The 26,996-nt window shown below is 45.4% G+C and overlaps 1 protein-coding gene across 5 annotated transcripts in view; it reads left to right on the top strand.

Annotated features, from left to right (window-relative positions):
* KCNMB2 (potassium calcium-activated channel subfamily M regulatory beta subunit 2) overlaps window positions 1-26,783 on the top strand; it is a 155,317-nt gene extending 128,534 nt beyond the window's left edge. For 4 of the 5 annotated variants that reach the window (XM_052804092.1, XM_052804093.1, XM_052804091.1 and 1 more), the window contains 4 exons: window positions 9,226-9,336; window positions 15,455-15,625; window positions 18,114-18,309; window positions 24,621-26,783. In XM_052804092.1, coding sequence (XP_052660052.1) covers window positions 9,226-9,336; window positions 15,455-15,625; window positions 18,114-18,309; window positions 24,621-24,905 — 763 coding nt within the window. In that variant the 3' untranslated portion in view covers window positions 24,906-26,783. The remainder of the gene's footprint in view (window positions 1-9,225; window positions 9,337-15,454; window positions 15,626-18,113; window positions 18,310-24,620) is intronic. The other variant, XM_052804095.1, reaches the window with a different exon arrangement.
* Window positions 26,784-26,996: the final 213 nt, after the last annotated feature.

Genomic DNA, 26,996 nt, shown 5'->3' with positions numbered 1-26,996 from the left:
GGCAACATAAGAGTTGTATTTATTTTTTAATCCCATCTCTTTTAGTGTCTGTGATGAGCGCTGTAACTAAAGGAATCTAACTGAATTAGAATTTCAATATGTCCTGAGCAGATTGGAGCTGTTTCCATTCATGAGCAGCACGTCCCAGCTGTAATTGCCTGCTTGCTTATCCACACAGCTCTTTACAGCTAATCCAAATGTGGACTCAAAAATAAATAGTGCCAGAGCATTCACTTCCCGCTGGGCAGTAGTTTTAGCTCGCTTCTGCCTTTGCTTTGTTCCGGCTGGTGCTCTCGATGGCACGGGGACTGACTCAAAAGAGATAAAAGATGATTGACCCGCTCAAGGAATTAGGTAGGAGAAAAACCGCTCCTGCCATATCTGCCCTGCCTGTTTGTGCTTTTCCTCTGGGTGCTGCTTTGTGTCTGTTTATCTTTCTCTGCCCTCACCTCTCTCCCCAGCCGCATCGCTCGTGTGATCTGCTTCTCCTTCATGGCTTCCCTAAGGGCTGCTGGTGTGCCCTCCCTGTCCCCAGCAGCGCATCACCCTTCCTCTCCCTGTGCTCCCACCCACAAACACACCATCAGGGTTTTAGCGCTGCTTTCCTGAAATGAAACGCTCTCTTCGGGGATATTTAAAAGCCGTGTACTTCTCAGATCAGGTCTTCTCTGGACAGTGTAAAGCTGAGGCACAGCTGCACAAAGCTGGAGCTGGAAGGGATGTCCCCATGGACTTGGCGCTTCCCCAAAGTAAGGCTCTGCCTTTGCTCTCTGACATGGGAATCTGTATGTGTCTTGGCTCTCTTCCCTACTTGCTGGGTGGAATGTGGTTGTCCACCATCTTTTAGGCTATTTTCTCCACTACATCCACCACAGGCTTCTTGGGAGATTTTGGCCAAGTCTCAGCAGCCTCTGTGCCTCTGTTCATCACCTGTAAAACAGCGGTGCCAACACCCTGTTGCTTCACAGTTTGGGGTGCAAATCCCAGGGCCCTGAGATGACAGTGGTGCAGGAACATATGAGTTGAGTCACAAGTCACTTCGCTTCAGCAGTCAGAGGTGTCCAGCTCCCACTGTGCAACCAGTTATTCTTAAAAATAGTCTTTTTAGTATCCAAAAGAGCCTCCTCTAAGATCTGGTCAAGTGGGTACCCACAAAATCTCAGCTGGGGAGAAGGTCATTCCCTCTTGATGACGATCAAACAGACTGAATTCAGCGTGGAGCTAGACCTGGAAACACCTCCCAGCCCTGGGAGTGGAGGAGCAGCGCAGCAGTGAACCTCCACATCATCTCCTTTCTCTCACCCTCTCTCTGTTTCCCACTGGGTTTATCACAGCATGATTGCAAGAGACAGGGCATCTTCACTGCCACCCATGTGCTCTTAGCACAGCCAGCCTGGTCCAGGGCCTTATAGCTCTTCTGGTGCAGTGCAGCACCCAGAGTGATATATCCCTCTGCAGTTACAGAGAATTGTGCTAAGATTTAAAGGAGAGTATCAAGTGAGGTAGTGCAGCACTTTCACTGCCTTCATTCTCACTCCCAGAATCCTTCCTCATCAGCGTAATGCTACCTGGTGTTTGGCAGAGCAGATCTCCCCATAAAACCCTCTTGGCTCAACTGACTAGGGGCACGTTGCAGGGGGGTGACCCAGCACTTGCCACTGCTGCACCCCCTCCCAAAGGCAGCCCGTTTTACAGGCAGATTGTGCCCTTCTCTAAAGCCAGAGAGCAGCTGAGATGATGAATACAGTGCTTGTCCAATGTGTCACTTGCTACGTAAATTCAAATTCAGCACAAAAAGCTAAAAATGTTTGCAGAGTCCTGACAGGCAAAGGGGACAATTATCCTCAGCTGTTCCTCAAAAACGTTGATCCCCAGCGACTGCAACGTGCCAAGAGAGGCATTGCCTCGTGCTTGGATTACAAACTCACCAGCACCAAAACATGAGGATGGTAATAAGGGCTGGCTCTTCACTAGATTCTCTGCTACCTGGAGATGGCCTGAAAATGTCCTCTGCCAGGTACAGTGACAGGACTAGCACATCCCTTGTACAGATGAGGAAGCTGAAGCCATAGTGTCAGACTGCTCCAAGGTGGCCAGAAGGTCACCAAAGAAGAGAAGTTGGGACTCTCTTGCTTGTGATGACAGATAGAAGCTCCCTCCTTTGTAGCAGACCTGGAGACACAGGAATTTCTTCAAAAAGTTGCTGTTTCAATCAACTAAATCAGAATAATTAAGACTAACACAGTGTGGCCAAGGTGAGTGAAACAAGTCGTCATGGGCATAGTAATGTATAGGAAGAGGCACTGGGGAAAAAAAAAAAAAAGAAAAGAAAAAGTGGAGAAGGAAGTTAAATTTAAAAAGATCAGGAAGAACAAAGACTACAAAGTCTACAGCTGTGCTGTGTGGTGCTACTTAGACTCATACTAGGAAGGTAGCTCTTAGGAGAGGGGAATGAAAAGGATGAAAGGCATCATTAAATGGCAGGGCTTGAAAGATTTTTTAAAACACAGAACGCCAGCACTGGAGAAAAAAATATAATGAGATGCAAACCTGGAAGATTTAGAACTTACTTTGGAATATTTAATTTTGAAGTGTGAACATATTGCATGTTGTCATGTAGCAAAGAGGTGTAGATACCTCAGCCTTTCTGACTCTCTCTCTTACTCCTGTATATCCTGGGGAGAGGGAATTAACAATCGTAAGGATGAGTTGAAGTTAAAAGAAATTTTGCCTTTGAAAACAAACCTAAATACCCCTGTGTTCCACATACAGCTAAGCTGCATCCCCATGTGATGGCTTCAGTTGTCACTGGCAGCTCCATTCTCCTCCTCCTTTGGACATGGAGTGTCCTAGACATGCCTGTGCCATGGGACCCCACCAAGACCGCCCTGGGTCCAGGCTGTCTCCCTCATTCTACTCAAAAACTAGATGGAGAGCTCAGCTCTAAGCTCTGAGCTCTGGGGAGATTTAGGAGAAGGGCCAGAAATAGAGGTGAATTCATTAATGAAGCATCATTAGCCATCAGTCTTCCTAAACTCTCATCAGTACATTAACACCAGCTGCCCATTGTCCATTTTCCCCTTGCCATAATAAGGAACCCCAAATTCAAGGTCATCTGTCAGTTGGATTAGTCAGTTAGTACAGCTGGAGCTCCTGAGATGCTCCAACGAGAACAGTTATTTATGTCACTCTGTCCTGCACCGTGCCCATTAGCTTGCGGTACAGCAAAGTCCGGTCACGAGGCAGAAATACACCATTTGATATTGCTGTTGCTGCATCACAATTTAGTGTTGCTGCTGCCAGAGCATTAAATGTTCCCTAAGTGGTAACTGTCTTCTACTAATGCAGATGCATTTCTTTTATGAGTTAGCTTATTGCTGTTCTTCTTGGTCCACGCTTGCTGTTCTTCTGTTATGGCCGCAGACAAGTGGGATTAGGGCAAGCAGATACTGTGCTCAGATGGAGACCTGCAGAGAAAACAGGTATTTTGACTACGCAAGAAACACTGCTCTCTGAATTGTGTCAGAACAGGGGGATTGCCAGCTAGGTGTTCACCTGGTTTCTGGTTTGCATCTTCAGTGCTGGTGAGTGAGACCTCCCTTGGTGCATGTGTACTAGGGCTTTCGTGTTGAACCACGGCCACGGCCACAGTGGGTCTCACTCAGATAGCCCAGGCAGACACCAGCTCACTTTTTACCACCCAGTTGGGTTTCTCCTCACAGTCTCCCTGGTGTAGCTCAGCTTCCATCCACCCCTTCATGTTGCCATGGACCATACTTGGGAGTCAGACATTTCAGGCATTGGTTTTAGTCCTGGGTCCAGCTCTTACATTCTTTCAATATCAGGACTAGAAGAGTCCCCTGGATCATCTCCTGAATCAGACAGGAGCATTTTAATATCATAGAATCATAGAATCATAGAATCATTTCGGTTGGAAAAGACCTTCAAGATCATCAAGTCCAACCATTAACCATGCCCCCTAAACCATGCCCTGGAGTACCCTGTCCACTCGCTTTTTGAATACCTCCAGGGATGGTGACTCAACCACTTCCCTGGGCAGCCCATTCCAATGTTTGACAACCCTCTCAGTAAAAAAATTTTCCTAATATCTAACCTAAATCTCCCTTGCCTCAACTTGAGGCCATTTCCTCTCGTCCTATCTCCAGCCACCTGACAGAAGAGACCAGCACCCACCTCACTACAACCCCCTTTCAGGTAGTTGTAGAGAGCGATAAGATCTCCTCTCAGCCTCCTCTTTAAATATAGTAGTTACCTCCACCACTCTGCCTGGGAAACTCTTCCACGCACTACTGCACCTGAATGCCAGACTACCCAGCAGTCAGGCTACACTTTACGTCAGAAATTCAACAGGCCATTTTATTTATTCTCCCATCCTTCACCACACAATACTTCTCCCTTTTTTCTGGCTCAGCAAAGCCATAGGAAAACATACTATGGTCAGACATAGGTGTGGGTAAGACCTATTGGGGCATAAAGTCTAACTGTCCATATTCAGTAAATTCACCTCAGAGTGAACCACTGTCCCCTTGCAGGTTGCCTTTGATGCCTCTTCCTTCTCCCATGGGCAATGGTGGGTGGGACCACCCCCCAAAAAGGTCTGTCCAGCCATGAGAGAGACCAAATATCTCCCATCACTCAACAGCAGCCTCCCTGTCTGTCCAAGAACTGGCACTGACCGCCTTGTTGTGGCACAGGGAGAGGTTAACGTGGACTAGCAGGAAAACTTCAGGGCTCACAGGGAACTGCCTCGGGGTTCAAATGAATCCTCTGGCTGGGAAATATTGGGAGGAAGCATCCAGAGCACTTAGCATGGACAGTGCAGGACATGGGTGTATTCAGACAAAGCTTAAGAGGTCAGTGATTATATGTTTAGGTGAATGTTTAGCTTTTGTTGGCTTTTGATGACTCAGGGTGTCTTTTATGAGGCAAAATTAATGCAAGTGCTTCTCTTTTTACGGTGGCCACATTGCCCAGGAAATGAAATGCCGTAAGGGGAGCAAAGCTCATTAGTTTGGTTCTATAAATGGTTCTCCAAGGTCTCAGAAACCCTATGATTAACATAAACATAGACAGAGGCAATTACAGATAAACACACATGTAAACCCCAGCTTTCCATCTGAAAACATGGTCTGCAGTATCCCCCTTTGGCTGTTCACAGATGTGGTGACGTAGAGGTAAGGAACATTTCATACCAATCATGGCATAAACCGAAGCCTGAGGAAGGAAAGCAGCCAGCCCAGGGTGAAAGTGAAGACAACAGAGCACATAATGTAGTTCCCAAGGTAGCAGCTAAGGGATTTTGATATTCACCCTCAGAATTACATCTTCTTTGGAGCAATTTGAAGCAAATGTTGCCCCCCCAAATGTTTTCTTCACACTGCAGTCCTCTTTCAGGTGGTTGCTGTTGGGTGGATGTGTTGACACTCCTTAGGACGGGGCAGAGTAGTTCTAATCTTATAAGAACTATCTCAAGTCTTCATCTTGCAATGGCTGAAAAAGTTGAAACCTTGTCAGGTTTTCTACTGAGTTCCATAAAATTCACCAGAAGATAATGTTCAAGAGGAGGATGAGAACAGGGGAAGATGGGAGGAGTGGGGCAGACACACTGTGTCAGCATCACGGACCTTTAGAGCTGCCTCTTGGCCAGTGCAGAGCAGTAAAGGGCCCTAGGCACAGGCTTACATGTATTCATAGGAGATTGCACACTTTTTACTCTGCGTTTCTGTCTTAAACATTATGCATTTATTCAGAACAGACCCAAATGTGAAGAACGAGGCATGTTTTGTAAAAAACGAAGCTTGGCCTCCTTGCCTGTGCCTGTGGCAACTGTGCCAAGAGACAACTGTGTTGATGCCACACCGGGTAAATAATGAAGGAGACAGCAACGTTCAGGCAAACTCGAGCGGAAAGCCCGGAGTCCAACACAGCATCCTGAGTCTAGCAAAAGTCACATCAAGTACAGCAGTTTCCTGGTAACCTGCCCTATAGGAATATCCCCTACAGACTCCTGATAGTCAAAAAGCAGCTTGAAGCACCTCTTCTAAACTGTTTTTAGCAGGTATTGTCATGACTTCAGGTGCTCCATCTGTTCAAGCAATAGCACAATCCACTTTTACTCTAAATGCTAGGCTGACATCCTGCAGTAATGAGTTTCACAGGCTGATTACTTGTTGCATGATGAAAATATGTTGCCAGCAGCTGACTCAGAGAGGCAACGGGCAAAAAAAATGTAGCGCTACTTGTTTTCTCAGAAAAGAGAGAGGGGACGGGGAAGGAACGGGGTTCACAGTCCTGCCTTGGGATTAACTCAGGGGAGGAGAAAGGCATAGCAGTTTGCTAACTGTCCTGGTGGGGCAGGACATGGTCGTGTAGGTTGTAACCATTCTAGGTTACAAGTCCTCCAAAGGCCTTCAAAGGAGGGTTTGGGGGAGTTTGTGTTGTTACTGTTCCACAAAAGGCTCCTACCTTACCGCTAACCCCTGCCGAAAGAAACCATAGACTTCAGTTGCTTACATCTGACCTCTGGAGTGGCTGCTGTGATGTCATCAGTGTTACAATTTTACACAAAATTAGGTGTGCAATTGTGTGTTAAATAGTGATGGTTAGCTTGGATTGCCCAACTAATGAAGCAGACAGCATTAATCCTATCACATATGGACTGCTGCAGGGCACTGGCACTATAAGGGAGTCTGAAATCACTCTGACTTTGGTGGGAAGAGAGACACCCCTTTTCCTCCTCTGGCATCCCTTTGGTGGGACAGACACCTCTCGCCCAGCTCTTGCCCCAGCGGTGCTCCTACAATTTGTTCTGGAGCTTGCAAATCTGCCTCCCTGCCCAGGCAGTCCTGCCCAGCTGTCCCTGTAGACTCAGACAGGCAGCAGAAGCTGCTGATCACTTCTAATGTGTGCCCAAGTTTTGCTTAATTAAGAACGGACTCTCTAATAGCATTCACCACCATCTCCTGACGGCTCTGGGACCACTCAGGCTGTGGCAGCACAGCCAGCCAGGCTTTCCTGTCGTGCAGCTCGTGTGTGACATCCTAAAGGGTGCAGTGGCAATTATATAATTTCATTTTCCAACATTAAGAGACTCAGCCTGGGACTGGTCTCAGCCCAACATCCAATGTGGCCTCCGGGCCCTTGTATAGTTGCTCTGAGCCCTCCTGCATTGCTCGATGCAGAAACACCAGCTCGTTAGGTGCAGGTTTGGTGGTCGCTGTTGTGCTGTCTGAGGTAGTGTGGATGCAATCTTAAATACCAGAGTGAGGATTAGATCCAAGGTCCTGTAACCCAAATTTCTGGCCAGTATCACTATAAAAACACCTCCTAGTCGGTGGCTATATTGATTAGTTCCTGGCTATTCCACCTTGTAAACTATAGTTATTTCAGGGAAGAAGTACCTCATCTTATTGTTTATTCCCCAACACTTAACTACAGTGGTTGTAAGGAAAGAAAAGAGTCTTTTTTGGCTCTCGGAGCTGCAGTGATGACCACAGGGTCGGGGGAAGGGCTGGGGGAGATTCCCCTCCTTCTGCCTCCCTTCTTTTTGACCGCTGCCTTGTCCAATTTGCTGTGCATGAATGCAGCACAAAAGCTTAATCAAATATTACCATCTCTTATTTCAAGCAAGGTCCCTGCCTGCAAGTCCCAGTCCCGAGCCAGCATCTCCGAGCATGGCAGCAGGATTCCAGCAGGGAGGAGGTGACGGGGTCACCAGTTTGGCCAGTTTGCCAGCCAGCTGCCCAACCGGGGTGTGACTTTGCCCTGGGTCTGTGTCATGGACCCAGTGGTAGGGTCCTGGCTGACTCCAGATGGAGAACCCAGTCCCTTGGCACCCATCAGCCTGTCTGCATACGGATGGATTTTGGCTCCCGTCCATGTCAGTCTTCCCCTGCAGCCAGCTCTACAGGATTTAAGTATTTTCCCAGGTTCACCACTATGCAAATATTGAAATTAGCCCTTTGCATGATTATGTAGATAGTGACATTACAGACTTTTTCAGACGAGGAGCACTGAGGAATTTGTGTGCCTTCTCTGCTGACAGCATCAACAGTCAGTTTCTTTTTCAGTGAGCTAAAGAATGGCCCCTAGTGTATGAAAAACTTCGGCATTAAAGTATTTGGTATCTGGAACATTTCTTTTTTTTCTTAAGCTTTTCTCTGAATGGAGTAAAAGCACAAAGTGCTGTGCCACAAAATATTGTAAAATCCAGCCCTCACCAGGAAGGGTCCCATTTTCAGAGATCGAGATTTTAACTGAGCCTCACTAAAACAGGAGCAGATTAGGAGGAGCTATGAGGGGAGCTGTAGCCCCACTAGCAGGTCCAATATGGCCTATGCTTCCAGCCTGGCAATGAAGTTACCACCTGGAAAGATGGTTGTTCACGTTCAGTTGATCTAGGGTAACCAAAATCTGCTAGGAATGACAGATATAGTGAATGTGCCTTGAATCAGGGTAAGAGAGCAGCAACAATTTTTGAGATCCTTTCAACTCCATATTTCTGATTCTAGGAGATCTAATTGAAGTACAGGGTTCAAATTCAGTCCTTAAGATGAAACCCCTCAGACTCTTCCCCTCTTCAGAAGACCCTGAGGGCCTGAGAGAAGGCAGCAGGTCTCATATCCCGCTGTGAAACAAAGAAGCCCCTGGGCAGGAATCTGACTGGTCTGGCCAAATGGCCTTGGGACAGTAATTTCTCTGTGGGAAAAGACGTCTTTGTCACATCAGTTACATTTCCACAAAATGCTGCATTTACAAATCATACTTTTGCCTCATTCAGACACCTTCCTTGAGAGCATCACCTTAGTGAGAGCTGCAGTACAACCAAAAAACTGATGAGCGTGCATGTGCTTAAACAATAGCCACTTTGTCCCCCAAAAATGCTGCCATAAGAACATTGGATGCAGCTATTACCTTTTCTTAAACTACTGATGATTGCTTGTCCATGGTGCAAGTCCTTTGCGGTGTGGAGCATAGCTAAGCCTGATTAGCCAGGATCACATTTTACCAGTGGGGCTAATGAGATTTATCCTTCATTCCCACACGCTGATCTGTCATCCCCATTATTTTACATCTCACCTTGAGTTAACGAACGGTCCATCTTCAGAGTACACTGGGCACGGCCACAGGGGATTTAGCACTCTGGATATAATGTGGTCTGCCACGTTGGATGGGCAGTGACAAAAAATATCCCTCTTCCCCCAGGTCCTTCCATTGTCCCACTGCAGCGAGCAAAGCCAACACTGGGCAACCCTCTAAAATGTTTATTTGGACCAGTGGCCGGAGCTCTACATCTTACAGACATGATGAGAAAAGGTAAACGGCATCTGTGCTGACTGTCTCTTACGGGTTTGAATCTTCCAGCCATCGGCCCACACCACTCCCGTACCCCTCTCCAGACAACACACACACACTGCCTCCTCTCTCCCCACCAGATCATTGCCCTACCTAACTTTTACACATTTGGGTGATGCATCCAGCTGTCAGAGATGTTTCTATGCATGCGTGTGTGAGGAGGAGCATGTGCGCAATACACTGCAGAATAGCTGGGGGATGACAAGTGGCTTGAAAGTGAGCTGGTAGCCCACCAGCCCACTTAAGTAGTGTTGCTGGAGGGAATACGCTGAAGGAGACAGAGGAATAAATGAGTTACTGGATCTCCCAGGGGAGCAGGGAATTACACAGAAGAGAAGGAAAGGGAAGGAGAGGTTTTATGTCTGCAGACAAAGGCAGCACTCAGTTGGGAACGAAAGAAGTTAAATATCACTGATGAAAGAATAATTGTCAGTAATGCTCAGACTCACCCTTCCAAAATCTCTCTCCTTTGTAGTGATATTTGCTGCAGAGCTTGTCTTGTCACAACCGGACACATTTCCCTTTCTTTTCTTCCCTTTCCTTTCCCCCTTCCCTCCTTGCCTCCTCTCCTTCAGTTCTTCTTGCAGTCACCATTAAATGTAATCACAAAAAATCAGACTCCGGTGAAACAAAAACAGAGGTCAATGTATCTACAGTGCCAATTAGCAAAACACAGCCTTCGGTTGTTCTAATGAGACATTACTGCCGGCATCTGCTTGGGAAAATGCACTCATGAGTTCAGGCAGCAGAGCTGCCCTCAGGACACCAAGTTTCCTTGGAGAATTGGCCCATTTGCTGAAATTTTCTGCAAAGGCTGCATAGGTGTTCAGCTCTTTTGATAATCCGATCCCAAACAGATGTTTTGAAGCCACAAAGGCCAGCTTGGCAGTAGGTTTCCATGGACTTTCGGTTGGAGCTGGTTATCTAACTAACTGCCTCATGTACATCTGCAAGTCTCCTCTTTAAGTGAATTTTCCCCAGGCCAATGTTCTTCTGCGTTAAAACACTGTCATGGACAGGATGGTCCAAGGTTAGACGCTTGGAGGAGATATCTGCCCACACATTGGGCTGGCTGAAAGCCATGTGCTCCTGATTAGCACTGCCTTCAACTCACACCATGCCTTTCAGTGGGAGTTACTAACTTGGGCTGAGCACTGTGCTAAGCAGGGTTCACCGGTGTCTGGTCGGCTTAAACCCTGGGCAGAGCTCGCCCCTGCCTGCCTGCAGAAATAGGGAGGTAGGAAGCAGTATCTCTATACTTATACACCAGCCATGGTAATTTCAGGTGCCTTTTTAAGTGCTGGGTGGTTTTATTTCCCAGGTGGTCCTGTAGAGCCGTACAGAAGGAATTGTTCATACCCTGTGGGTGATTAATAAAATGCAGGAGGGAAAGGGAGGAAGAGAAAATGGAAATAGGGGAGTGCTGACTGGAGCCTCAGGACTACAGAAGAGAGGTGTGAACACAGTGCAAGTGTTGCTAGTGGGAGAAACTCATCCGCCAGCATCTGGCAGTGATTTTAACACGTGTAAGATGACCAGCAGCATCACGGTGTCAAACAGGCAGTGCGTTTTAGAGAAATGACTTGCCCTAAATGACCCTTTCCTAGGAATTTTTGTTCTTTAAACTTCAGACAGGAAGATTGTCATGTGGAACAGCAAATTTGTCACCTAACACATGCTACATCCACAGACTTTTGAGGAATTGCACTGTAATAATAACCTGTGCAGCAATGGGTCACTTGCTGTGGAGGAATCACCTCCTCCCGGGTGGAAGGTATCTCTCAGGCATCCCTTTTTGCAGGATCAGGCCCAAAATGTATGTATTTCATTGCTGTTTTAGACATCCACTGTTCCCCAACTGCCACTTTTTATGCTTCGAAAACCTAGCCAAGCCCTCATTCTTTCTCAGGTGTCAATTAGGCTTTCCACACCATTGTAAGCTTGGAAAACCAAAACACTGGTTTTGTTTGGTGGGGAAGAGGGAAGGAATTGAGTGAACAAAATCTGTTCATATCGATAGGCATCCTACAACCATCACTGAGAGAGCTCCAATGAGATTTCCTGTTGCCATAGCTCTAATAACAAAAACTGATGCAGCTCAATATACCCTGTAAAAAAAAAAATGTAAAGAAATTGGCTTCTGAGCAGAAAAGTCCCTGAGCACTGGGAATTCTGCAGGTAAGATACAGGAAGGGTTTTTCACCCTTGCATTGAAGGATTTCTGATATCAGTAAACACCTCAACATGAGGTAATTTGAGTGACATCTGCATAACAGCTGTGATATCAGAGAAGGGAATGTGAATTCAAAGTCACTCTGAATAATTCAGGCAGGCAGGTATCCCCATCTGACAAGCCCCATGACTGTGCAGTGCTGGAGGAGGCAATGTCTCCCTCAGCACCACATGATGGTCCATTTGGAAAGGAAGGAATCTGAGGGTAGCTAATTTGTGTTTATTAAAAAAAAAAAAAAAGTAATTGCAGGTGCCTGGTTATTCTAGATTTCCAGTGAGGAAACCTGATCCCCTTTGCAGACCTTCTAGATCTACCCATTTTGGAGTGAAATAAGAACTGTTGTACTGGGTCAGAAGCAGCATTACTTTAGCCTCTCCTGCTCTATGTGGCAGTACCCAGTTGCAAACTCTTTGCATACAGGACCATTCCTAATACATGCCAATAAACTAATCACATCCCCGGAGCTGCAGATCAGTCCCGTGGCAGCAGAGCACAGAGCAAGTTGGTATGCCTCGTCCTTCACATAAGTGAGTGCTAAAAGGTCACGTACCTCATGATGGCAAATAAAGGTCTTGGCTGCAGCAAATACGGGCAACTCTACAGAAGATGTAGGACTTCTTTATTAAGGCCAGTAGGCTCAGACCAGCATTGTAACTCTCCTTGGCCGTCTCATGTTCAGGCTAACATAACCTGGGCTGCCTAATTTCATCACACAGGTCCTCCCTAAAGCTTCCTCTGGAGATCTGTAAGGAGCTGCTGACCACATTGCAGAGGGATCCCCGTGCTGCTGCTGTGCACAGAGATATGGAGAGGGAAATCTCTGCTCTGTCACCAGCAGGCACAGTCATGGCTGAGATTTCCTCTCTGGCACCTGAGCCCGGGTAGAGCAGCCAGCCCGTATCCTCTGAGCAATTTGGCAAAAGAAACGTGGAGATTTAGCAGAGGAGAACTTCAGTTTGGAAACCATCAAGGGAGCAAAGACCTTTTGTCCTTGGAGGCTTGCTTTCTATTAAATGTCTTTGCACAGGGCAGAAAGACCCCATGTTCTGACAGCTGGGACTTCTTTAAAAACAAACAGCCCCCCTCGGTGTCGTATTTGGGAAGTTATCACAGGTAATCACAAGTATTAGAGAGAATCATCTAGATGACTAGTGTCTGGTATGCAGTGATCTGTACTTATACACACCGCAGCAGTCAGCTAATTGTGGCTGTGCAGCCCTGGGATCCAAAATCAGCCAGCTAAGCACGGCACTCTTCCAGCTCACCAAGCAGAAAGAGGTCCCCAGGCTGTGCCAAAAGTTCACACGTACACAAAATCCCCGCCACGGAGCAGCACACACACGTGTGCAGGCCACTGCTGCCGCTCCAGCTAAAGAGATGCTGAGGCTGTTCTGTTAGTGGCAAAATATTGTGTGCAATGTATCATGTCCCCCCAAAACAGGGCTCTCAGGGGCAAAAATGTGAGGTCTGGTGATAGCAGATGTTCCCAGTATCATACAGAGAAAATGGGCACCTCCCCTGTGCAGGCACGAGTGAGGAGGAGGAGGAGGAGGAGGATGGACGGTTACTCGGCGTGACTCCTGGGCTGCGTCAGGACCGGTGCGTCACACGCTGGCACGTGCCATGCCTGTGTTACCAGACTGACTCCTGGCAGGGATTCAGGAGAAAAAAGTCCTCAGCAAGGTGCACAAGGCTACCACTTTTCTGTTGTTCAGGGCTTTGAATAATAAATATTTGCAAAAGAGCAACCGAACAACTGCTCTGAGCATGCCCCCTGAGGCAGAGTTTCATTTTTCAGCTTTATTTGCTGTGGCAGGCAAGTGTGGGAGATCCGCCTGGCAGGCAGTCACCATACACCGTCCCCTTTGCCAGTCACCTGCCAGATAGATCATTTCTACAACATACCCTTCAGTCCGTCCTTTTTTTTTACCTCTCATTGCACGTTTCTTGGCTCAAGGCCCCATGGGAAGTGTTTGTAACCATTCTCAATTAGCTATTTGTTTTTAAATTGTCCATTTGTATCCCTCTTATGTCCTAGCTGCTCTGATGACATTAGTGAGCGATTGCACTGCGTCTGTTTTATGTCTACATGCTGACATAAGTTATGCTGTGTGATCAGTTAATGTGCTGGAACTGCATGACAATCTCTGCCTTCCTGCCTGCTTCCATTTGGGAGCAATGCACATCCTAATAGCAGCTCTCAGAGTTAAATACAGTTTGATAAATAATAATAGAAAAGTAACATTAGATTATTACTCTACATTACTTCTTTGAAGGCAGTTGCGTCTGCCAGTTGACAATATATTTTTTCTCCCCAACATGAGAGAAAATTTTGACAGGCTGAATTACCATTTCATTTCCAGTTAGGAAAACATTGACAAGACTTAAAGGATGGTTTTGAAGAGAAACCATGGACATCTAAAGATGTAAATTACAGTTGGATGAAGAAACCTCAAGGGGTCTTAGGTATGGGAGACTATTGACTGCAGTACCACCTAAGCAAGATTTTTGCTATGAAACCCCACACCATATGTGCTTTTCCTGACTATGACTCATCATCTGAATACAAATTTAATTCCAGTTTTGGGGAGTTTATGATTAAACCTATTTTCTTGTTTCTACTGTGTTTATGTATGATTTTACATCTGTCTTAACTCTATTTCTTTGTCCCTATTAATGAATGTAAGTTATATGGTTGGTCTGACACAGTGCTTTTTTCCAAGGTTGAGTGAAACTTGGTGGTTTCAGCTTAAATGAGTGGTGGGTTTGCTAGAGCCCAAAGTGATGTTGATGTTGCTCACCTGCCATTTTGCAGACAGTAGAAGAGGAACTTCTTCCACGTGTACTACTATGTCCATGTTATGGTGGTGCCAGGGCTCAGAAGTGTGCGGTTCACATGCTTCGGGTGCTGCCTGGATGATTCAAAAGAACCGTAACAGAAAACACAGGAGATTTTGACCAGCCTCAGGTCTGTAAGTACATTTTAAACCCACAAAGTTTGAGTGTGTTTGAAATGTACTCAAATATTTCCTTCTTCACCATTGTGTCCTCATGACCCATTGAATCATCAAAGGCTCGGAGATGAAAGAAGGACTTATGGTTAGAAAATGCAAAGGACTCTCTGCTGAAGGGGGAATGGTTTGTTGTAGCTTCTTTTTTTTTTAATCCCAGAACAAATAGCTCTGGTGGATAATTTTCTGTGAGGGTTTTCACTGTAATGAGTAACTGGGCTTCCAGAAAGCTATTTTATAAATAAAGTAAATAAGCTCCCAATCAAAAAACCTACAGAAATCAATTGCAAAATCCCCACAGTGTTTCATGAGCTTTGAGTCACACTTGGGGCGGAAAATTACCCAAACCACTAGCCTGTAGGGAATCAAAAAAAGAACGTGGTCCTTTCAGATAATTTTAGTGACGGCTTTCTTCAGGCTGTTTTCTACATATGGTAACACAAGACCTGTTACCATATTCAACTGAAGAAAAGACACCTCATATACCTAAACATCTTCTATTGGCCTAAGGTGGCATTGACAGGTCAAATTCACCTACGGTATAATTCAACTGAACCAATGAAGCTGTACAAAGAAGGATTTACTGAGCTGGCACAAGAGTCTAATCTTTATATTTGCTGTAAGAGGTTTTTACCTTTTCAAAAATGGCTGTAATTTATTTTGGAGATGAATAAGTTTCCACCAGGTCAGAGTGAATCTGATGAAAAAGGACACCCGAGGACCCTTAAGCCTTTCTCTCCCATGAGATAGGTATGGAGGTGGAACTACCCACCCTGTAGAGGCTTCATTGGTTAAATATGAACTTCACATAAGAATGTATTATTTTCAACCTCAGAAATATTTACCAAAAAATCAGGGATCACGATCTACTGGACAAAAGGAAAACAGTTACAGCCCTAAAAGCCGGAGAAGACCGGGCCATACTCCTCGGGCTGGCCATGATGGTGTGCTCTATCATGATGTACTTTCTCCTGGGAATCACCCTGCTGCGGTCTTACATGCAAAGGTAATTTCATGATGGTTACCCTGATCTCATACTCTCTGCTTCACTGTCTTTGCATGGCTTATTCGTTTGACGCTTTTTATTAAAGTTTTATAATTTTTCCTTTGGTCAACATAGGTCTGATTCTGCACTTCCTTACCCCAGTATAAATCAGGCATAACTACAGTGAAAGCAAGTTGAGTAACACCAGCATAAGTGAGGGAAGAATTAGATCCCTGTTTGACAAAATCTTGATCTTTAGACTTGCCACAGTTTAACACCAGTATAATATCCATATCAGCTGGTTGGCAGTCTGCTGAACCCTGTAAGCCCCTCATGGGCTGCTGCTGCAAAGTCCAAACTCAGGAGAAAACAGCAAAAACATTTAGCAGTCTCAAGAAACAACGCACTTTCAAATGAAGAATGGAGAATTAATTTGGGAAAGAAATCAAGCTGCTTTGCAGCATGTAGTTTTCCGTGTAGGTTATTACTTTCATTTTAACAAGTGAAATCCTCCTGAAATATAGTAATTTGCTGAAAGTGAAAGATCATCTTTCATTATTACTGCACTGTGCTTAATTTTTCTGAGGCCTTCTCTGACTTCCTTCTCTGCCACAGAGCAGAAAGTTTGGCCTGTGATTCATTAGCAGCATTTGAAATCAGTTTTCAAGTACTAGCCCTGTATAAAATCCAGCCCAGACTGTAATAAGACTGTCAACAATGTTTTTTCTGCCCTGATCTGTGGTGCTAGGAGAATGAAAAATGTGTAACTGGGGATCAAAACATTAGTCTGTCATGCCCAAAACCACCCTCAGGCAGCGGCCAATACCTGGCACATTTTTGGCTTATCCACCACAGGCTGCTTCTTTAGGCATGTACAAACTGGTATGAACATCCTCAATTATATTGATGCACCTGCAGGAAAATATTCCTTCTCGACCCTGCAACGATATGGAAAAAATAGCGGTGTCTGAGGATAAACTGTACTGATTTGCAGCATCTTATTTGTGTCATAAAGGCATTTGTCCCTTTTTAAATCCAGGCAAAGTTTAGATTTTGAAAACAGAGATCAAGACCTGTTAAGTATCCAAGAGCATTTGCTTTTCCAAATTGCTCTCCCAGACCTTTCAGCAATATCAGGGTCAATTGCGGAGGCTGCTAAGGTCAAAATTGCTCATGTGGAAAGAGAGGATTTACATTACAAACTGTGTGAAAAATTGCCAGAAGATATCAAAGCACCTACAAAGTATCAAATATTCCATCTTCACAAGTCTGTTGTAGGTAGGTGTTACTTTATTACCCCCATGCATGAATAAAACAGCAGTCAGAAAGGTGAAAGTGAGAAGAAGACAACCCAGGAGTCTTCGCTGTCACTTCTCTTCGCACAGCCAGATCTCCTTAGAGGTTGTTCTCCTTTACAGACAGCAATAACCCTCCAACAAAATACTGCCTGGGAGAGGGGGAAAAAATCCTTTCACTTGATTTCCCCCCAGAAATCATAGCATAATTTAATATAAATATAAAATGGAATATACAAGCAGAATTACTGCCAAAGTAAAATACCAAGAGAATTAGTCAGAAATCTTTGATACCACTTACCATGTAAAGCCTTTTGTAGGTTTGGCAAGGGGCAAGCAGACCCTCAGCCCATTCATGGCGAGTGGCAGGACGGCCGCGCTGGGTGTGAGCCGAGGGACTGAGCAGGACTAAAGGGGAGCTCTGGGGTGAAACCTTCCCCCAGCCCGTGGAGGGATTTTCACAGAGTCCTCGGTGTCCCCTTCCCACTGCTCTCGTCCCTAAGGAAAATACAGCCCTAGATTTTTAAATATATGCAAGAAACCCAAGTGAACATTGCCAGTGCACACCCAGGCTCAATCATTAGAGTTTTAGCCTCTGGTGAATTGGAGACAAGCTGAAATCCTCCAGAATGATTACAACCGCTGACTTAACTTACGGAAAACCAAGCAAGCCGCCACTAGAAAAAGCCTTTCCACAGGTAGACTTGCATGCGGTACCACCTGTGTGTTACTGTGTCTTCATGAATATGAATATATGTACCCTGGAAATTCAAAGTTGTCCTTCACTCTAAATTGAACCGGACTTGGTGATTAACCATCAATTCTTGGTCCAGGGTGTCCTGTCATGCAGCACTGCGTGCGTCGTGCTCTCCCCAGGGCAAGCTGCTCAGTTTTCTTCTCTGATATCTCTGCTGATTCCCTTTGGTTTCAGATATACCTTCTACAGACTAAAAGTTCCAGTTTCCTTTTCGTTTATACATAGAGATAAGTGAAACAGGTATTTTTGTGCCCAAAGCACAAACTTTGGGTACTACAGAACAATACATGGTCTGCGATGTGTGATGTGAGAAAGTCTGGCCTTTGCTTAAAGCCCTGCAACGTGTGCCATCTCCTACGAGATGCCCCCAGTATATCGCTGACAGAAAGCCTGAGTTGCATTTAGTGCTTATTGCCCATTCACACCATGCTCTTATGTCTCTTTTTTCCCTATTCAGCGTCTGGACAGAAGAGGCTCAGTGCTCGCTTCTCAATGCATCCATCACAGAAACCTTCAACTGCTCATTTAGCTGCGGTCCAGACTGCTGGAAAATCTCTCAGTACCCCTGCCTCCAGGTGTACGTTAATCTTACCTCTTCTGGCCAGAAGCTTCTGCTCTACCACACCGAGGAAACAATGAAAATTAATTCTGAGGTAGGAGAACAGAATCAAATTTCTTCCTAAATGGGTTTCTGGAGGGTTACTCACCTTGTTATACCCATTCTTCGCTTTAAAGGAATATAAGGCTTCCAGCTCCTGCTTCACTGGTAAGTACGGAGCAGAGAAAGCAGAAATCAGTGCACAAACTGAGCTCACACCTCTGAAGGGGGCAGTTTTCCACCCCCATCCCATGCAGGGAGCGCAGCTCATCCCACACGGGCTGGTGTCCCCGGCGGCTGGAGCCTCCCTCCTCCTTTGCAAGTGCTTTACAGGCACAGGCTGGCGCTGAGCACTTGTCACATTGATATTCTTGTGCAGCTGTGGACAAGTCACTTCCCACCCGGGTATGGCTCTGCATGATAGCGAACACCCCTAGCGATGTGCACGGAGCATCAGCGGTGGTGAGAAAAGAAACGGCCTTACTACTGTGAGGCCAGGCAAGGTGACGGGGAGAGACGAGAACCCCGTGTCTAACAGCGGGCATGTCCTCATCTCGACCTCTGGTGACAAACTCTGCGCCCCGAGCCTCTCCATTGAGGTCAGCTGTGCCGCAGGGGTCAAGGCACAGCACTTACCCCTGTGGATGGTGCAAAGATGCTGAAAGTTTGCTGAGCAGGGACTGTCAAGATAAAAGCAGAAGCGTAAAAATAAAAGGCCTGGCTTTTGGGCACCTATAAGCTAAGGAGTCAGCCCATCTTTCTTGCACAACTTCCCTCATTCCACACATTGAACCAAAAAAATGATTTTTAACAAATCTGCAGAAGAATTCCTCTCTGCTTCAGCAAGTACAAAATCCAGCATAACTCCATCCAGGTGGGATGGAAACAGCTCCTGTCTGGAGGCTTTAATGAACGCAGCGGATGCACAGAAGGCATCTCCCCGCCGACCCGCAGCCACAGCTGTGCAGCTGACGCAGTGCTGTGCATCACACCCAGGCAAGCGACCGCCTCGGCGCAGGTCGCTGTTTGCTCCCTCCGCGTAGCAAGGCAGGACTGGACTAAGAAATGTCCCTCTCCCCACCTGCCTTTCTTCGTATCTACAGTGCCTGGGTACCTAAGACTGCAAGCCGTAGTGAGCCGGGACGCAGCTAAGTTATTAGACTTACAAGTGCCAGATTCGCATTAACTACTTAGTTATCCAAGGTCACTGAACCCCAAACTATGGGCGCTTGGCAAAGCGCAGCCCGTAACAGCAGAGGCCCGGTTCAGGCAGCTGACAACGTAACCTATTGTGTTTCTATTTATGGCAGCAGTTCAGTAGACCAAATTACTTCTGCATATTAAGATGAAGCGATATTAAAATTAGTCAAAGCACGGCGTGGTTGCACCGGGCCGGTTATTCTGCTGGATAATTAGCTCCTGTGGCTGAGAGACGAAGTCCTCTGGATCTGAAGTGTGAAACGGAGAAGATTGCCCACATCTTCCCCTCCGGTTCGGCGTTGGTGCAGAAAGGAGGCACTCGCCGTTCATGAAGTCTGCAGCAGGACAGACCCCACTTTCTGCTGGGGCAGAAGAAAAACCCAGTGAAAGTCATGCCGCAATTGGATTAAAACAGATCAGATTGGTCTCTGTGCTCCACTGGATTCAAATAAATCAAGAGATTCAGCATAAATCTCCACATTCTGTTATTGATGATTTTTGCTTGCTGAAATGGACTTTGAAATTGTCCCAGATGCCGCCTCCTCTTAATTTAATGTAGGCATAGTTAATACTTCTCCAGCCCAAGGTTGTTTTACAGGTTAAGCTCTGCTCTCGGGAGGATTCCTAGGTTTTCCTGACATGCTGCTGGCTATGTGACCTGAATCCAAACACAGTTTTGAGTGGAAGTTTGCAATGCCTATAAAATACCTGCTTCTTGTGCCTGGTGAGGACCAGCAGAGAGCCCAAGCTCAGATCAGCACAACCCACCTCAGCTCCCTGGCCAGGCGCTCCCTCTCCCCGAGGGAGCAGCCCTGAGCACGGCTGGGTTTGTGATGCTCCGGCTGGGTGCTAGCTGTCTCTCTCCACCCACCTGCTCAGGTCTGTGTTTCCTACCTCTCTCCTTGCCAAATAAACAAAAGAAAAAAAGCCGTCCCTGGCTCACTGAGCCCTGACGTTACTGGGGTCATTGCAGAACGTGATGCTTACCCTCCGAGGCCAACGCCAGTGACCTTCAAAAGGTCAGCATCCCCCCCCAACCTCCCTGCCTCGCTGAGCACCGCTGCGCACGCAGAGCAGCATCTGGAGCCCGTCTCTCTCCTCTCCCCGCCAGCTAGCGCGGATGGAGGAAAATGCACTTTGATTTTAAATAATGATTAATCTAGGAGACTTGCTGTCTAACCTAACTGTCGGCCCACAAGGTGCAGTAAGCAGTAGGCGCAATTTATATCGACATCTACAGCGTGCTGCTGCCAGTCTCCGGTGGGAATCAGTGGGAAGTAAGTCGATACCAGTTGAGCTGCTCGAGTCTTTCCCAGGAAAGCACACGAGATTTTTCACGGCTTTTCGTTGCTCTCACTGTGCATACTTTATCTCTAGCCTTTAGGACAAGCCCAGCCCCTTGTCAATACTACAACCATAGCGGCTTAAATGCTTCATGGCTACACGTTCCTCCCTCAGCTGTCAGAGGAAGCTGTAACCTCTGCGAGAGGTAAATTGGCCGGCGTCCCCTCGTGCCTCGACCACGGAGCCAGGCTGTCACCCTGAGGAAGGGCTGCAGTAGTTAAAGCAATTCTAGAGGCCCCATTTTGATCTCACACTATATCATTTTGATTCTTTTCATGTCATCGGAGCTACGGCTGATTTATACCCATGCTCCATAAGTGAGACAACAAGCAGGATTTAATCACCAGAATCACCGTTATGCCAGCTATAACTGCCTGAGACTCAGTAATGATGGGGCATCTCATGGTTTCCTGCTGAAGGTTCAGGTATTTATAACCTGGGCAGGAGTTTGCCTGCTGCAGCGGGGGAGCAGCAATGTTCTGCTGCGGCTCCCAGCAGACCCATTTCTGGGCTGAGACTGGAGAATTCAGTCTGCAGGAATCACTATCAGGCCAAAGCAGACACAAAGCTTCTCCTTCAGCCCTTGGTTCAAACCTGTTGCACTTTCCGAAAGAGATGTAAAGAGATGTTCACTGCCCAACCTGAACTGGGGGCTTTTCTGGCAACAGCGTTTTCAATGTAACAACCTTGATTTAAATGAAACTTCTTCCAGCTTGCCTGGAGATTTTGTGTGATCTCCGTCCTTGGAGATATTCATAACTTGACTGGACAAGTTCCTGAGCAGTTCTGCACTGAGCAGGGCATTGGACTGGACATGTCCAGAGGTAGTTCATACAAGCTACCTACCCAATCCTTTAAATTAGGAAAGTAGAGCTGGAAGTGTAATAACCAGTTGTCTTTGTAACTGTCTAGTATGTTCTTCTTGTGATCAGATTGCAAGTAACACAAGAACCACTTTTCTCACGTTGTATCACAGAATCCTCACTTGAGGTAGAGAGCCAGACATTGTTTACTTTCAGATTTGCAGATTTCCAAGTGTTTGACAATGCAGAGTTATAATAAAACAGCATAGATTTAGTAGTCTACATTCACAGGTACAGCATAACAATTGTGGATATAAAATTCCCTGCCAGGCACTGGAGAAAACTAAATAAAGATCAAACAAAAGAAAACATCAAAACATCCCATTATCCATGTCTACCTACTTGTTCACCCGTGCAACATTGCAGACACCAGCACAACAGAGCCAGCCCTCCGCTATCCCTGGGATCTCTCCGGGGAAGCCGAGGCATGGAAGGAGGCCAGCAGCACCCCACAACCACAACTTAATGCACACGGAGGGTCCTTGTGCCGAGGAGCTCCTCAAAGCTGAAGCCAAGATGCCTCCAGGAGCTCAGGAGGACTGGAATGAGGCAGATAGCACATGGACTAAAGGGCAACCATGTCTTGGAGAGTGCATGGGAGACGGTTTCAGCACAAGGAGCCTGGCTGGGAGGCAAAGTAAATCAACCTCCCTTGCACGACTGCATTTCACAGCTTCATGCTATCAGACCCTCTTGGCACGGGCAGCCCAACCAGCCCGACACGGCTGGTGGCTCTGTGCCATCAGGTGTAGGAGGCAACAGCTCAAGTTCTGCTTCAGCATCAGGTCTCCTCTGGAAATGCTTGGAAAATACTCGGACTTGCAGGAAGTCGGACCTCCCTCCACTGCACTCTTGGGACACTTCCACAGACTTTGAGTCCAGGAATCTGTCATCATTAGGGCTTTTACGTGCCTGCTGTTTTCTGTCAAGGGGGAAGGGCTGGACTTTGGCAAGAGTGGCCAAGTCCTCATTTAATCTCCTCCCTCAGGATACTTCAAGAGACTTCAAGAAACAAAAATGTATAGCACCAAAGTTGCAAGGAAAAAAAAAAAAATCTGAGCTGGAAATACTGCTGTTACAACAGTGATAGCACATAACTTAGTAAATGAAAATGAGGTACACTTTGCTGAGAAATTTCCTCTACTTATTAGATTATGATCTATTAAAGAGTCATAGGCACTGGAAGAGAGCTTGTGGCTTTGGACATTTAAGACAAAGCTGGGAAGAGTGCAAGAGAATATCCTGGAGGGAGCAGACTGGCACCAACAGGAAAATGGATGAGATATTACTGCTCTGATATTTTCCATCTCTAATTTCTAGAGCTCTATGAAATATTCATAATGGCAGTGCTGCCATGCTCTACCCTTAATGCTCCAGTCTGCTAGCGCCAGACAATCTTTCTGCCGCGCTTCAAATCATATTCTGTGCTAATAAACTTGCCAATGAATCAATCAAATCCTGTTACGAGGTTAATCCTTTGATCATTATTAGGACTAGAGATTTGTCGCAGTATGTTACAAAAAAGTCACAGCATAGTCATGAAAAAGAATGGAGGAACATTTATAAAGTATATACATTAAAACAATAATAATCAAAACCCATGGATCACATTATTTTAATCAAAACCCCTTTTTTCCTTTGCAAAACTCACTTTCTGTCATTAAATTATCTGGAGCTACTTTAGGTGCTCACCCAGGACAAGCAGGTTCAGCTGGGCAGGCAGAGAGCATGACGGGGACCCACGACCACCCCATAACTGTGAGGCAGTGCTGACCTTCTGGGTCCCCCCGTGCACATTGAGTGAGAAGTTAAGCAGCAGATTTCCACCCCTCCTGAAGCAGTTCTTGCCTAGCTAGAGAATTTAATCAAAATCCTGTGCAGGTGTAGAAAACCTTCAGGTGTGGAGGGGCGTAAGTGTCTAGAAGACAGGAGGGAGTGAGGGGCCCTGGGCTGCTCCCATCAATGCTCTTCCAGACCAGCAGCAGCAACAGCAAATTCAGGTCAAAATCCAGATGCTCTAGGTCAAAATCCAGATGTGGCCTCAATCCTTATGTGTCTGCCCACCGCCTCACCAGCCCACACTAGCTCTTTGCAGGGAATGGTCAGCTCAACCCAGGGCCACTGTCCTGCATGTTCCATGGAATATCTTCAATGCATGGACTCCTTAAGTTAGTTTTTTAATTAACTTGTCTTTTACATTCTTTGGGAATGCTAGGTTGAAAAGGTGTTAGGTAGAGCCACTCCCAAATCTTCTTTTCATTGTGACTGAGACTGAAATACAAGCAGCATCTTCAGAGATAAGGAAGTGTTGGACTTACGCTGGGGTCAAGAGCAAAAATAAGACTAAGAGCCGTCCTGGTAGCCAGGCTGACCTTCAGCTAGAGGTTGAATGAAAGGCTTCTGGGTTGTCAGCAGGAAAACTGTGTTTTCTCCTATTTGTCCCTAATCGAGGCATTACCCCTTGTAAAATTACAAATTACACAGGAAAGCTTGTATACAGGTCTCTCGTCAGCCACTGCCTCTGTGAGTGAACTCCCGTGCCCGCTACGATCACTTTGATCTGATCCAAGTGAGATCTAAACTACCGATTTGTATTTACAGAGAGTCAATTACTCATCTAACTGCGAGCATATGCATGCCACTTAAGATGAAGAGGTACTTCATCAGTTCCATTTTTGCATGTGTAAATTAGCGATAATAATATATTCACCTATCTCAAAAGGCCGCTGTGCAGATTAAAGCATTAATGTTTGTACAGCACTTGGAGGTTCTCCAATGGGAAATTCTGTAGATGTGCAAAATATTGAGTTTTGTCTCTGATAAATTTATTATTAGCTTAATAGTATTCCACTCCTATTATGAAAAGCATAATCATCTTGAGATTTTCCTGCTTGCCACCTGAAAACAGACATTGTACCCGGTTTGGAGATACATTTTTCTCCCTCTAATTTCTTCCCAGTGTTCATACATACCCAAGTGCGGCAAGAATTATGAGGAATCCATGTCGCTGGTGAACGTAGTGATGGAAAACTTCAGAAAGTACCAACGCTTCTCCTGCTTCTACGACCCCGAAGGCATTCAGAAGAACGTGATATTAACCAAACTGTACAGCTCCAACGTGCTGTTCCACTCCCTCTTCTGGCCCACCTGCATGATGATCGGCGGGGTCGCCATCGTCGCGATGGTAAAGCTGACTCAATACCTTTCCCTCCTCTGTGAGAGAATCCAAAGGATCAACAGATAAAAACAAAAACTTCTCTGAGATTTAATTACAGCGAAAATACTGTTTTCTCATTCTTCACCAAAGAACCTTAAGTTTGTAATGTGCAAGTCTGTTATAAGTTCCTTACTATATTCTTATAAGTAGAGCAATAATGCAAAAGCTGTTCTATATGCAAACATGATGTTATTATTATGCAGACAACTGGAAAAAATACTGTTTTGTGTTGACTGTCTATATGATCTTGTTTTATGCTGAGACTAGTACTTCTTTCTTTTGTATGGCCAATATAGGGCTCAGTGTGACCATTTGCCAAGCTTAATCAATTGACACTTTCAGTGTAAAGGATTCTGGGGGAAATTCACCGCTGGACATTGGGCAGCCAACCACTTGTGCATCACTGAGGTCTCATGCCTGGCTCGGTCCATTCGATGGATTTGTGGCTTTGCTTTTTTATTACTGGCTGCAGCGGGGGGAAAAAAAGCATTGATAGGGTTTTTTTATAGTAAGATGGCACAAAAGGGACATGTTTTGAGGCCAGGATAAGCATACAGTATTTCCAGGACTTGGTGATGCTTTGTGTTTGCTCCCCCAGTTCAGAAGTAAATTTTACCCTATGGTGTTTAAGGTCTTTTGGAAAACACTTTGGAGTTTTATTTTATTTAGTGCTATAATTTCCTTCTGTCTTATCAACATCATCTTTGTCACTTGCAGAAGCTGTAGCCAAAAAAACAAAAATCACCTTGTTCCATTTTCTATTCTAGTCTGAGCCCTGTTGATGGAGATGGGACCAGAACACCTTATGTAAAGGTTTATTACTCATTTGTCTTGTATTTGCTACCATATCACTGTAAAGAAAAAATAACACAATCAGCTATTTTTTCATTTTTTACTTCCAACTATTTTAGATTTTTTTACTTGATATATATACAGATATATATATAAAGAAAAAGCTATATTATATCTAGTTGTGTATTGGAACTTGATTATGGGGGGAGGGTTATTTGTTTTTACCAACTGGAAAGTGTACAGTATCACTCATGTATCTATAACCTTCATCCTTGGATAATAACCTAACATGGAGGAGCAGCACTGCAGGATCTTATCCAATATTCATGATGTTGTTTCAGTCAAAGGTCTCTCTTGCTGTGACATCGGAATTGACAAAAATCTCATCCAATACTACGGCTCTGTTAACTGAATAGTTAGATAATCATCACAACACATCTGGAAATCTCTTCTGACCTTAACTCAGTATGCAGTGCTGGCTGACGTGAATTATGATTTAAAAGGCCCAGGTGCAATGATTTATTGGAAAAACTGAGATTCTGACTAAGATATTGTCTTATCTGTCAAATATTTACCATGGGGAACCTTGCCAGTATAATTTCATGCACACTATAGTCACGATTTCTGCATAATTTATTTTTATTCTCCTATAGAAAGCATTCCTTCTTATGTTATGTTTTAAAGACACCTCTCGCAGTTTCTCACTTTGCACTCAGCCTGAAGGACAAACGCAAGGCAGCTCCTGTGAGCACCCTGTGAACTCACTATCCAATAGCTCAAAGAAACCATTTACAGGCCTATCCAAACCAAGAAACTAACTTTTTTCCCCCCCTCAAAGAGACTGCAAAGCAAGTATTCTGACTAGTTCATCTCTATATAAGTACCTTTCCGCAATGTAACATTAAAAATTTCAAGATATTACAAAACTTTACAAGTCATGCAAGTGTAATGTGAGCTGTAAAAGAAATGAGTTCTCAGCAGTGAAAATGAACCTGCAATCTTGTAATCAGTAGTATAATTTTCTTTAGGTAAATAAATTCTTGGAGGGTGGGGGTATTATGAGGGCTCCAAAAATATGTAATAAAATATTAAATTAAATCTTTCAGATTTCAATATCTTCTGCCTTCAGATCTGACTTGTTTCATCAGACTTTTCTTTGTAGCTTCTATTACCAAGAAATGAGGAATGCTGATGCAACAGAAAATTCATAAAGGTTTATTTGCAAAAATGTGGGTTTAATCAATCTGTGGGATTCGCAGAACCATTGTCAGTGGATCTGGGCACCCTCGGCATCAGTGGGACTGGAGTCACAAAGTCTTTAGTGGA

This window comes from Harpia harpyja, chromosome 12, assembly GCF_026419915.1.
Source record: "Harpia harpyja isolate bHarHar1 chromosome 12, bHarHar1 primary haplotype, whole genome shotgun sequence".
Taxonomy (NCBI): domain Eukaryota; kingdom Metazoa; phylum Chordata; class Aves; order Accipitriformes; family Accipitridae; genus Harpia; species Harpia harpyja.
Note: the sequence above shows the minus strand (reverse complement) of the source record. Positions and strands in the feature narration are given on the sequence as shown.